This window comes from Gallus gallus, chromosome Z, assembly GCF_016699485.2.
Source record: "Gallus gallus isolate bGalGal1 chromosome Z, bGalGal1.mat.broiler.GRCg7b, whole genome shotgun sequence".
NCBI lineage: Eukaryota > Metazoa > Chordata > Aves > Galliformes > Phasianidae > Gallus > Gallus gallus.
In genome coordinates this window covers 73,644,770-73,658,968 of record NC_052572.1, presented here as the reverse complement: position 1 = coordinate 73,658,968, position 14,199 = coordinate 73,644,770, and the positions used below count along the sequence as shown (strand labels likewise).

The 14,199-nt window shown below is 37.9% G+C and overlaps 1 protein-coding gene across 2 annotated transcripts in view; it reads right to left on the bottom strand.

The window, feature by feature from the left end:
* The window catches only part of MCCC2 (methylcrotonoyl-CoA carboxylase 2), a 36,087-nt gene that overhangs the window by 11,001 nt on the left and 10,887 nt on the right, over positions 1–14,199 (bottom strand). For both annotated transcript variants that reach the window (XM_424967.7, XM_046905957.1), the window contains exons 6-10: positions 12,665–12,777; positions 8,920–9,033; positions 2,847–2,911; positions 1,959–2,058; positions 420–515 (exon numbers count right to left, since the gene is read on the bottom strand). In XM_424967.7, the coding sequence (XP_424967.3) occupies positions 420–515; positions 1,959–2,058; positions 2,847–2,911; positions 8,920–9,033; positions 12,665–12,777 (488 nt within the window). The remainder of the gene's footprint in view (positions 1–419; positions 516–1,958; positions 2,059–2,846; positions 2,912–8,919; positions 9,034–12,664; positions 12,778–14,199) is intronic.

Here is a 14,199-nt window from a genome sequence, read left to right as displayed (position 1 = left end):
TCCATACGTAGCTAGAAGAGCACTGAATTGTTTAGGGTGCTTATACTTTAAGTATTTGATCTTCATTTTTCTCCAGGCTAATAGAAAAAGAAAACTATCATACCACTTGGCAAGTCTATAGAATGTTTGGATAGAAGTTCACTGTTTCCTGGCAGCCTTTTCGGGGTACTATTAATCTCTATTCTTTGCTCATCCTTCTTAAGACTAGGACTAGAAAGCACTGTTATTGTCATTGCAATGGATTTGTCAGACAAAAACATACAGAAAAAAGTTAAAAGTAATTCTGTAATATTTAAATATACATTATATGCTCCAAATCAGATTTCTGCAAACAAACTACAATGTTATACTCCTTCTATTTCTAAGAAAACTGAGCGCATGCATGTATGGGCATGCAGACATTCCATTTATATTCTTACCTCTTTGACATCAAAGTTTCTTTTTAGCTGGTCACCAACTATTCCATATATTTCATCAGCAGGAAATAAAGGTTCTTCTGACGGTTCTATAGACACCTATAGCAATTTCACAAAACAATTTTACACAATTAAGGGCATTAATTGTCCACACTATGATTTAAAAACAAAACAAAAAACACTAGTTAGTTTGACAATTGCTTTGAATCCAGTCTTGACCAACCACATCGAAACGTCTCTGGCTTCTCCTCATCTTGCAAAAAAATCAGGTTTCCTAAATAGAATAATAATGCTTTCTCACTTACTGAAACAAAGGTGAGGACCTTTGTTTCTGCTCCTCTGCATATATTTCATACTACAACTTATTTCATGTCATCAAAAACAATAAGCAAAGGGGAAGGAACAGGTTGATGCCCCGTTCTTGGAGACTTTTAAGGCCAGGCTGAATCAAGCCCTGGGCAACCTGATCTAGCTGCAGTGTCCCTGTTCATTGCTGGGGAGCTGGATTAGATGACCTTTAAAGGTCCCTTCCAACTCTAAGGATTCTATGATTCTGAGATGCCTTATATCCTACGCCCAATTAGACAGCCAGTATTCTGAAAAAAACACAAACAATAACTTCACTAAATATAACACTGTGTACTCCTTCAGCTGCTGAGATTTTATCTTCAGTTCACCCTCTTACATTTCATAGAATCATCACAGAATCCTAGAATGGCCTGGGTTCAAAAGGACCACAGTGATCATCTGTTTTCAACCCCCTGCTATGTGCAGGGTCGCCAACCACCAGACCACATCCAGAGCCACATCCAGCCTGGCCTATGAATGCCTCCAGGGATGGGGCATCCACAACCTCCTTGGGCAACCTGTTCAGTGCGTCACCACCCTCTGGGTGAAAAGCTTCTTCCTAATATCCAACCTAAACCTCCCCTGTCCCAGTTTAAAACCATTCCTCCTTGTCCTATCGCTATCCACCATCATAAACAGCCATTTCCCCTCTGGTTTCCCTCGAGGTAGGTTAAGACAGTACCTCCACTATATGACATTTGCCCTGTTTTCTAAAACAAAATTTTAAATCAATACAGTACATTACAAAGCCTAAGGCGCCAAAATGACACGACATAGCTCCATCCTCTCAGTTCTATATCTTTTGTTAATGATCACATAAAATAAGTGTTCTAAGAGATATTTTAGCAGGTATCTAATTTAAAGTCCATGGGAATGACCATGTGGATTTAAAATTAAATTAGGAACCTGACAAGAATGAACTAAACTGGAATTCTGCAATTCTGAAGTGCTGTTGCAGCTATAGTATGTGTTTCAGTGTTCATTTAATCTCAGTGATTTTGCTGGGAATAATGCAATAGGAATGTAACTACAGAAATGAAGTATCACACAAAACATTAAAGATTAAGAACAGTAAATTCTACCTACAAAGCATCTAAGGGCAGAAACAAATAATGTATTGTATGAATCAGAGGAAGAAAAGCATTCATACTTTAAAAAACGCAGTGTTTTTAGAAGAATGCACCATATACTTACATCTACTTTCTTTTGGAGATTTAAACTTCTTACGGTTTTCCTTGCCAGATGAAGTGCATGACTGTCATCCAAAGCATAATGATCTGTTACACCAGAATGTCTGTATTTAAATAAAAATGAGAATATAGAGACTTTTTAAAAGTCCATGAATCAAAATCAGAGTTTTGAGAACTTTCAAAGCTGTATATTTAAAATGTATATACTGCATCACATTTCCACATGTCATCTTATAAAATTACATTCTAATTGAAAATAATTATAGAACATAAAGTAAAACATGTATTTACAAAACAAAAAACAAACCACTATGAACTGCCATTTGAAGTGATTATTCAGTCACTTCAACAAATTTAAGTTAAAATTAAGCATTTCTTGTAAGTAACACCTATTTTTTTTTTTTTTTTAACTTCTCTTCCCATTTTAAAACCAGAAATTGCACAGAAGACTTCGTTTTGATAATCATTGAATGGTTTGAGTTGGAAGAGACTCTAAAGCCCACCCATCTGCCACAGGCTGGTCGCTACACACCAGGTCAGGCTGCGGAGCACACCACCCAACCTGGCCCAAAACCTCCAGGCACAGAGCATCCCTGGGCCACCTCTGCCAGTGCCTGACCACCTTCCCTTCAAAGAAATGGCAGGAATTTTCATTTCGTTTGCAGTAATTTCCAACTGAGATATCATATGCAAAAATAAGTAACCTCCTCAAAAGTTATTATTCTAATTCATCACTATCTGACAATTACATAGAAAATCATCAACTTTTAAGATCTAAATACAGTTTTAAAATCTAAACTATAATAATTAAATATATATATATATAAACACTGTACTGTACTAAAGTCTAAAGAATGGAAGAAGTAAACACTGGGAAAGCATTTCTTCAAACCTGCAATGAAGATCTGCCCCACCAAGATCCTCTGCTGATACCTCTTCACCTGTTGCTGCTTTAACCTACAACAAGAAAAAGGAAATAACACTTGCCTTGTACAGGGCTAGCTATAGCAATATAACCATACTCTGCAACATGTTTCTTCATTAATATTTCTTCAGCTACTGTCCTTCATGATATTTCAAATGTGACAACACAGAATTCTGTCAAAATTACTTAATTTTACTGATTTGGTATCTGCATTGCATATATATATATATATATATATAAATGTATATATCATATATAGTTTTTATTGAGAAAGATTCTCCACTTACTCTGCTCTTTGCTGCTCTATCTACTTTTAGCATGGACATACCTAAATATTAATGCACAATCACTTCACAAAATGTTTTTTTTTTAGTAGCTAACAAGGAATTAGTTTAAAATGTGATGCTTTCCTGCATTGTTTCAAAATAATAATAATAATAATGCCTCTGTTTACTTTGCTTTCTCTGAGCAAACTTCTATTTTGTGGATTTTAGTTACTTATTCTAACAATAATCATAAATCAATTATTATTAGCTTTTATGTTCTAGATCCTCCATTATAAACACAGTAAATTAATAAGAATCATTTTCTAAAAAGAACACAATAATGGCATGAAACCGTTCAGATTAATTATGATATCTCTGTAAAAATAACTGGAATGCATGAACTAATGCATGAACACGCACATGACAAAATAATTTAACAGCAAATGCATTCCTCCTTAAAATAAAGCAGTATCACTTACTGCTGGTAAAATAAAAATGATAATAAAAAAAAACACAAAAAACCCCTCTTGACTCATTTCCACTGAAATACCTTTCCTTCAAGCTCTGCTGTACTCCTTTTGAAAAGGACTCCTCGCAAGCTAGTGAAACCATTATTCATCACCCACACAGTGTATGAAGGCAGCAAAAGACAGATAAAACTATCATCACTTCTAAACCAAGTATCAGTTTACAAGACTTATGACCACGTACAGGTGGGTTTTCAGTATCTCCAGGGATGAAGATTTTACAATCTTTCCATGTAACCTGGTCTGGTGCATGACCACCCAACCCTCACAGTAAAAGTACTTTATTGTACCTAAAATGAATCTCTTTTATTTCCTGTATTTGTGTCCACAGCCTCTTCATATGCCATTTCTCAAAAGAGAAGCCTGGCTCCACCATCCTTACCTCCCCCACCAGGTACTCATACACATTGAGAGATTTCTTCAGTCTTTGCAAAACTGAAAAGTCTCAGCTCTCATCCCCTCCTCATACTATTGATCAGTCCCTTCACTGAATCCACTTTCATAAGACCATGACTTCCTTGCATTAGGGAGCCCAGAATTGGAACCAGTATCCAAAGTGTGTTTTAAGAGTGCTGGGTAGAGGGAAAGAACTACCCCTCCTGACTTGCTGAGCACACTTTCCCCAAAGCAGCCCAGGATATTACTGGTTGCTTTGCAGCAAGGGAACAATGCTGACTCACATTTAACCTGATTGTCCACTGTGACACACAGTGTTTTCCGACATACTTTCCCAAGTGGTTAATCCCCAGACTCTTCTTGTGCACTACGTTACTCCTTCCAAGAGAGCATTTCCCTGGTACTGAACTTCAAGAGGATATTGTCAGCCCTTTATCCAGCTGGTCAGTGTCCCACTGCACAGCACACCCATCTGCACTATCCATCGTTCTTCCCAGTTTTATAGTATTTGCAGACTTGCTGGGTCCATAGAATCACCAAGGTTGGAAAAGACCTCCAAAATCATCCAGCCCAACCGTCCACATACCAACAATATTTCCCACTAATCCATGTCCCTCAGTACAACTTCTAAACATTTTTTTTAAACACTTCATCTCATCCAGTCTGCACTTCATCAGTTTGTTGAGGCCATTTCAGGAGATAGCATCAAAAGCCTTGACAAAGTCAAGATAAACAACATTCACTGCTCTCTCCTCATCCATTGAGCCAATTATCTTAGTAAAGAGAATTATCTGGTTGGTCCGGCTCAATTACCCTATTGCAAATCCACCATGTCTACTCCCAGTCATCTTCTTGTCCCTAATAATTTTTCCCCTTCTCTTTCCCAAGTACTGTGGTGGGGCCATTCAGCCAGTAGTTACCTGAATCCCCCTTCTTGTCATAGAATCATAGAATCACAAGGTTGGAAAGGGGCTACAAGATCATCTAGTCCAACCGTCCTCCTACTGTCCATTCATGACAAGCATGACCATGCAATAACATGCACCTGCCTGCTCAGCACACATGGGGGCATCTGATCAGATCCCACAGACCTTTCTATATCTGAGCTATTCACGTGTTCCCTGGCTTGACCGCCCTACATGAGGAAGTCTCCTCTGTTTCAGACTTTTCCTCTGGCCTCAGCGACCTGGGATTCCTGAACATAGATCCAACCAGCAAAGACTGAGGTGAAGACAGCACCGAGTATCCCAGCCTTTTTCACGTCCCTTGCCACCAATTTCATTTTCCTATTCAGCAGCAGGCTAGCATCTTATCTTGCCTTTTACTTTTGCTGTACCTACAGAACTCAATTTTCCTGCCCTTCATGCCTCTGCCAGACTGAACTCCAAGTGGGCTCTGCCTTTCCCAAACCCATCCTAACCTGAGGCCCATGGAAAAAAAAAAAAGAAAAAAAAAAGTGAGTCTTGGCTAAATAAGCCCTTGTCTTTATTAACTAGAAATAGAATAACATGTCACTAGGAGATAAAGATCAACCACTTCCAAAGGGAATATATTGCACTTATCAGTCTGGGAGGTTGTTGGCTAATAAATATATATTTAAAAAAAAAATAAAAATAGAAGTATGTAATAAAAATACTATGTAATAAAATGGCAGCCCAGGTTTCAATAAACCATGCACCTCATGGGTCACATATCCAAATCTTTCAAAACACTGTAACAATACAGATAAAATAAATTCACAATACAACTACGACCTCCTTCTCTTGAATATAAAAGAACATTAAGAGAAGGTAAATGAGCAAAATTCTGACAAAATTTTAGAATGGGATACCAGAGATCAGATGGAATGGAGTTTCCAAGTTCTTTGTCAGACTGTATCTTCAGACTACATGTTCTACATGGGTTTGCCATTCACTGAGAATTCTACAAACAGTAATTTTAATGAACTTTTATAAAGATAGTACTGTTTAACTCTGACACTGCAGATACAGCCTCCACTTGTTTTCAGATTTTCAAAGAAAGCCCTATTTGAAACTAACTGCAGAAATGCACACAAACTTCATAAAAAAAAATCACATTTCTGGAAACAGATAATGCTGCTGTGTAGAAGAGGCCCTAATAACATACAAAAGTAATATACAATAATATACAAAAAATATACAGGAATCTTGCACTTCTCCCTTTTCTTCAGACTTCCCTTCACCACTGGGAAGGGAACGCAGAAAGCAGCAAACTTTCTGTGAGGAATGAAGGATCAGAAATTTCTAATGGGACAGTGATGCCTATCAGTCAGTACAGCACCTAAGCTACAAAGCAGTATTTCTTGCAAAGATATTGATTATGTAACTTGGAGGGAGTGCAGAATGGTTGTGTGACATTGCTCCAACTTACTATCAATACCTACCTGTGCATGAAGTCTTTACTACTCACTTTCCTACAAAGAACACTGAGGAAACTTTAGACTTTGGATTGTAGCTGCAATTTTTTTATTCTTTTTTTAAAAAGCATACACATTCCAAGACTGATTATACCTTACAACAAGACTCTTCTTTTGTTTCCTTAGGATGTTTTCTTTTAGGCAGGAGAGCAGGAAAGTCAAATCCAATTTTTTTTCATATAGGAATGACAGTTTGGGGAACAGAGCATACACACTAAAGGCTACAGTACTTGCAACAACACGAAGCAGATGTTTCTATGGGACTCTGAAGTAATTTTGATGCTTACAGTAAGACAAGTAGAACATTTTCAGTGAGAATATGAAAACCTTTCCCAAACATAAAAGCTGACAGCTGTTGATATTAAAGTTCGATCTATACGCACAAAGATAAAGATAGTTGCATCTGCAGGTTGCTAAAGAACAAATTAAATGGGAGGATAGTTGTGAAATCTTCTTCTGAAAGTAGTGAAAAGTTTTCTTCCTTTCTTCCTACACAGCATCCTTACAGTCACTGACATACCTTGCTAAGTCTTCCCTTTGGGGCTTGACTCAGGCTCACATTTTCCAGCTGCCTAACCTGACAAAAGTCTCCTGCACAGCTTCTATGGGGGTCACTCTGAAAGTAACGCCTATTTATTTCCATAGAAACCACAACAGATACAAAGAGCACAAGAACACTGTTTGATGGAGCAAATTCCCAGCTACAAAATTCTGTTTTTCAACATTGTCACTATAATTAACTGATTCATACAGATGAGCTGACTGAGATAGTCTTCATTCTGTGGTATGATGGCTGTGCCACCCAGAACGTGGCTTGTCTTTCACATCACTGTCACCACTGCTAACGCACACAACCTCCCATCTCCTCACTGTGCTCACATGTACTGTTTGATCTCCATAAACATTTGCCAAGTGGTGATGAATGTCAATGGGTGCCATCTTTTCCACATGGAAGAATTCAGTTCCACACCTTTGCTATATCCACACCTCCATGTCAGATACCATTCTGTCAGACTGCCACTCTGCTGCCACTTGTCACATGGCAACAACGTGGAACAGAATACTGGCAGGAAGGTTTGACGTCTACTGCCATACCACCAATATCTGCTTCTGATGTTATGGGCCAACAGAATATAAGGGCTGCTCCAAAAGCAATGCCTCCTATTTTATTACAAGAGCAATGCTATACAAGTAAACACTACATGACATCACAGTGTAAGTTCTTCATGCTATTAAGGAGATTAACACAATTGTGTCTTATAAAATGATAAAAAGATCATGGAAGTGGCTGTTTTCCTATGGTTCACAGGACCTGCTACATTTTTTCCCAGTATCTTAAGTGGTGGGAAGAAGTGAATTCCAGCAGACTCCCACTACTCTGTTACTACAGAACTGAGGGGAGCACTATCTTAGTGACAGCAGATAGGCTGTAACGAAGTGGTTTCATGTTTTATGCCTGTTCAAGTTGGAAGGACTTTAGAGAGACATCTGATTTGCACCTGGCTTTGTCAAAAGAAATACCACAAAGTTTCCAAGTCACTATAAACAAAACAGAGCTAATGCGCTGCTTAGGACCAAGTTGTTCAATGAGACAATACTCTTGACTATTTTAAATAAGCAAGCTTATGCAGTCAGGTTACATCTAGACTAGAAATATTGGGCTGGATGCTGTCTTATCTGTTTGCTGTAGTACTATCCTAACACTACCTGAGATTCCTTTTTTCCCCTTGTAAAGTTTATGTTGAGTAAAACAGTACTTGTCAGAAACAAATTATTTATATCATTATAAAACATGTAAGTCCATGCTAGAACATATGCTACTACAGTCCTCTGAAACAAACAAACAGAAACTACCAAAATGCTCCATTTCTGTCAGAGCCTAGCCACTATAATTTTCAAGATGCCTTATGCTGTGGTACTTCATAGACACAAATTCCATTATGTGTTCCATAACAAAAGCAACTTTTAATTCACAGGAGTTCCTCAGGTCAGTTTCCTTAGGAACAATTTCCTTACTAAGAAAGTAAAGGGATGATGACAAATGCTATCACTAGTGCACGCCTTTGTCTCTAAACTGACATAAAATATAGCACATCAGCCCATCTTCTGAAGTTCTCTGATCTAGAGTGTTCAATATAATACGTATAGTTTTCATTTTTTATTTCAAGTCAAACCTAGAACCTACATAATTGAATATGGAAGACATTTTTTACCATTTACAAAGTACGCAGCAACCTAAAGGAGTATTATAAAATCACCTTAACAAAGTCTTATGTATGCATACACATACTGCTGTAACTAACGGAGGATCTGGAAACATCCTGCCAAAATAGGGCTGAACAGTTTAAGTTGTACAGAGCAGTCAGCAGTGCAATGTTTCTGAGCTATGTTATCAAAAACCTCCCCATGCTTACCAGTGGTGGTCCTCCCAAGAATATTGTTCCCTGTTTGCCAACAATAATGCTTTCATCAGCCATTGCAGGTACATATGCTCCTCCTGCTGTACAGGATCCCATCACTACTGCTATCTATTAGGAAAATAAAAAACATGAGTTAATAACTGCTCAATTCTTAAAACAGAAAATGTATGCATGTGACTACTATTATATATTGTATTGATTTTAATATATGTTATTGGACAACACTGTAAGATTACTTTTGCTTGACAGGACAAACACAATATTTCAGCTTTTATTCAAAAACAAAAAACAACAGGGCATCTCTATAGTTTTCAACAGCCTTAAACACTCCACCTTTAGTCCTTCCCGTATGAAAATTCATATATGAAGCACTGTAAGTTACATATATGAAATAGTTGAAAAGGCTCACATTCTACTGAGGAATTTGTCTTGGCCACTGAACTGTGACAGGGTGAAATCTGGAAACTGCTCCTGGTACTCACACTTAAGTCAGGGAATCAGTTGCTTATCAGTATAATTTCAACAGTGTTAGCAGCCTTTGAAGAAGACTCCTCACATCTACTAGCATGTGACTTCAGTTCTTCAGTGCATCGGTGCTGACAATCAGACACCACAGTAGCTCTGCTCCTTCAGGGTGTGTTGCTTAACTCATTATTTGCTTTAGTGTGAATAATACCTGCTTTGCTCTTGTGTGTAATTTTGAGATTGATCAGTACCCACCTTCCACCAGTAGCATTTTGGTGACATTTAAAAGAAAACTGACTTGATCTCATACAAAATAAACACTGCAGCAGCAAACAATCTTGAAAGAGAAGCTACTCTTAACTTTCTGAAGTACTCCTAAAGATGAGTTCCTCCAAAAAATCAAAGACATTTTCAAAACAGCTTGTATTGCAGAAAAAAAAAGAAATGCTCATAATGAAAAAAATTTAAGAAAATAATTCTCTAATTGAATGCTTTCTTCCACAACCACAAGAAATAAAATTTAAAGCACGAAATAATATTGTTTTGAGGTAATCTTGTTTGGATATGTTTCTGAAATGACACCAAGCGGTGTTCTGTGTTAAAATGGTAACTTAAAGTTTGCTATTAAAACATCACAAAGAAATAAAATATCCAAGTCACATTACCTATAGCTAATGCAGAAGGAGATTAAACTCATTAACCTATACTCAAAACACCTTCAGGACACAGTTTTCAGTTTTTTAAACTGTAATCAGAGCTGCATAATTAATTTGCAATTGTGCATTTAATAAATATCTCCAGGCTGATAGAAACATAACATAATCTCTAGAAATGGGACTAATTTGGGGGAAATTTCATCTGATTTTTTATCCAAAGTTTGTAGTTCTTTCCTCTTCTCAGGATTTTGTTCTCTCATGCTCATGGTGCAATTAAATTTAATTCAGGTCTTATTTTCTCTAATGCATGTATTGGTTTATCCATGTACTGCAAAATTAAAATCAGCCTGTTAAAAAGCACAGCCTCAAATTTTCCAACCAATGCTATTTTCTGACTTCATTCTCAGAATTAATGCACTGAAAATTACCTAAAAAAGCAATAAAAATCAGCAGTTCAGCTTTCTTGTTGTATCCATGCCACATGAGTATGAGAGAGCATAAGATGTGGCTAATGTGAAGCTAATCACTGCGCTCTGATTCACAGCCATACAGACATCAGAGCAATTTAAAGCTGCAGTAGGAGTATAATAAGTTAGTCACAGGTAAAAGTGGAGGGAGAAATTAAAAGCAGCACAGGCAACTGGGAAAAAAAAAGCCAAAAAAAAAAAAAAAAGCAATTACTGTATGGTCAAAATTGAGATGGGCTGATGAGTGAACTGATGAAACAGACCTTCAGTCAGAGCAACAGCTGATAAAAACAATTTCCAAACTTGTTTGAAGAATTAAAGTGAGTGGAAATCGCAAGCAGTGCTATTTCCTAATTAATACTACTTCCTAATGATGCCTCCTCTCAGACAGGGAAGATGATTCTAGCTACCATAATCTGTTAGCAAAGAATCAATAGCAGATTTACAAAGGTTAATAGAGCTCTTCTAAAATGAAACAAATGAAAGAAACAACCCTTAAACACACATTCATTACGTATTTTAAATGAAGGAATAACTTCAAGAACAACTTTTTCATCCCCAGCCCTCTATAAATACTCTAAGAAAGTAAAATTTTCATTAGTTCCATTTCAAGAAAATTACTTTTATCCACATCATACCAAACAGTAAGCACATTATTAAAAGGCAAACCCTTCCAGTACTTACTTTTGACTCACTGTAGTCACTGTAGGTCTACAGTGCTACTCTAATGAAGCACTACCTTGTAAATGAAGGACCTTGTAAATGCATGAATGTTCTTTCAAGATATATCCAAAAACAGCAGCACAACTTAAGGGACAGGACTTTCGAGCAAGGTCTTGCATAACCTCAGTAATTTCAGTCTTACTAATTATCTATTCATCTTCAACATAAGACCTAAAAACTACTACTATGATACCAGATGATGACTGGAGTCCCTAGCAAAAAAAAAAAATGTTTATTGAAACATAAAAAATCTTTCAGCACAACAGCCATGTGACCATCCTCTTTAACAATAATGTCCCTTGTTCCCTTCAATTCAGAGAATATCCAACACAATCTGACAATAGATTTAGAGAAAATAAACAAGGATGATCAGAAGTATGAAACACTCATATCAGGAATTGCTAAGTGAACTTGAATTCTTCAGTCTGCAGAGGGGTTAAATGACAGAGCTGTGTAAGCATGTGAAGAGGCCGGGAGCTGACTGACTAATCAGTAACTTCACAGAAAGGAACTGGTTTACTTTGCTGTACATCAGGATAGCAAGTTCCTGTGTTTGGAGGTGGTTATCTTCAAAGACCACAAACTCCTCTGCCCTCCTAGTGGCCTTCCACAGGTGCCAGCTGACAGCTCCCTTAGCAAGCCAAAGATTGCTCTGCTGAAGTCCTGGGTCTTTATCCTTCTACTTACCTTCTTCACTTACATCTGGATCTTACACTCTGCACCCCATTTTCCCTGCAACCAAGGCTGCCATCAGCACTTCCATCCTCAAAAAGCTCTGCATTCTTCATGAGTAACAGACCCACTAAAGCACCTCACCTAGTTGGCCACCTGCATCAAAAAAACTGCGCTCAACACATTCCTGAAATATCCATGACACAAAACTATTTCTAAATCCAGGAACTGTGACTAAAAGTCACAATGATTCTATGCATCATTAATACATTAGAAAATGACTTCAATGTCAGAGTAGATTTATCATACAGTGATCCATATATAAAATGGGTATATAAATATACACATACCACTCTTAGCAAAAAGTATGTCTCATTTACTAGCCATCATCAAAGGGGTCCTCACCCTTGCAACAATGATGCATAATAATCAGCTGTTTCAAGAGATTTTCTACTGCTTCCTTACACAAACCTACTTACCATACTGTCAAGTTCTCTTTTCTGCCACTCCAAGATAGGAGCAGGCAGGTCATGCAATCAGCATTAAGGCCAAGAAAGAAGACAGCCTTTTCAAAATGATGACTTTCTGTGGATAGTTAATGTGTTTACAGTTCCTCTAATCCCTAGACCGGGCCATCAGGTCAGCACAACTCTGTGCTGTCTGAAATAAAGCACTGGTATAAACCCTGAAATCAGACAAAAGCTGCAAGTATAAGAACTAATTAATACACTTCAACCTCAAGTCAAAGCAAATTACCTGTGGAATTCCTTGCGAAGACATGATTGCTTGATTATAGAAAATACGACCAAAATGATCTCGATCTGGAAATACTTCTGCTTGCCGAGGTAAATTTGCTCCTCCAGAATCAACTACAGTAAATGAAAACACATTAATACATCTTTGAACAGTGTTATATGCAGAAGTTAGTAGCAAAACATCTGCATGTTATTTAAAATATCCACCACATGCTAATGCTGCACGTATTGTCATGAATCTAGGTATGTTATGATACTCTTCTTGCAACTGCAACACTAGCAACATCACATACACAACTAAGCAACTAACACCCACTCTCCCCCCCCCCCCCCCCAACAAAAAAAAGCTAAGAGATGCAATCCAAATTCCTTAGATAAACTTCTAAACTCATCTTAATGCAAAACATTTAAACCAAGAACACTTTCAGCATACATCTTAAAATCTACTTTTCTATTGTAATTCTGTCACAAGTTCCACAGAAGAAACTACCGCTAAACGCCCTTGAAATACATAACACATGTAGTTTCACACACCGATTATCCAGACATACTGAACACCTTTTACTGTCTTCAGAAGCTTTATATATGCCCTTGCCTCATGATGTGCTTTCCAAACCATAGGTCGCTGACTTCAGCTATCATTCCATTCCAGAAACAAGAAAACACATCAAAAGACTCTAAAGAACAGAAGGTGAGAAAGAAATGCACACGAATGTCAAGCATCTCTAACCACTCTGGCTTCCGCCAACTTCTTTTCCTGAGTGACGGTCTACATGTACATTCTCATGCAGCACAACTGTAGCCAATAATCTCCGACATTCACCTTTACTGCGAATCAGAACTTTGATTCTTTATTCCGCTCTTGTAAAACCACTCTCCCAAATGCAACCTCAACTCAGGCAGTGACACAAACTCCAACCTGGTCACTACCGCCAGTGCAGTGCAGTAGGCCATCCCTGACCACAAAAGAAAATGCCCAAACCAGTGACTGACTCTTAGTGACAACTGGCACCCAGTGTCTACATCAAGCAATGAACGTGGGGACCACTGACGGAAACAGAAAATCAAATGGCATGGAAATTAATGTTCAAAATGCTGGCTGAATACAGAGCACTCCCCCTTGATCTCACAACTGAAATGAACTGATGCAAATCCAGGTACGAAAATTGAAGTCACTCAAATCTGCTGAGTTCCTTGACAGGCAGAATGTATACAATGACTATACAACTCAAAGTTTGAATATAAAAACTGACTTCACAGAATCACAGAAAGGACTGGTTTGGAAAGGACCTTTAAGAGCATCTAGTTCCAACCTCTTGCAAGGAGTTGCTGTGGCCAAAGTGCAGGACCTGGCAACTCGTCTTAGTGAAGCCCAGATGATTGGCCTTAGCCCAGTTATCCAGTCTATCCAGATCCTTCTGCAGGACCTTCCTGCCCTCAGGAAGACAGACACTTCCTCTCAGCTTGGTGTCATCTGCAAACTTGCTGAGGGTGCACTCAATCCCACTGTCCATGTCACCTACAAAGATGATAAGT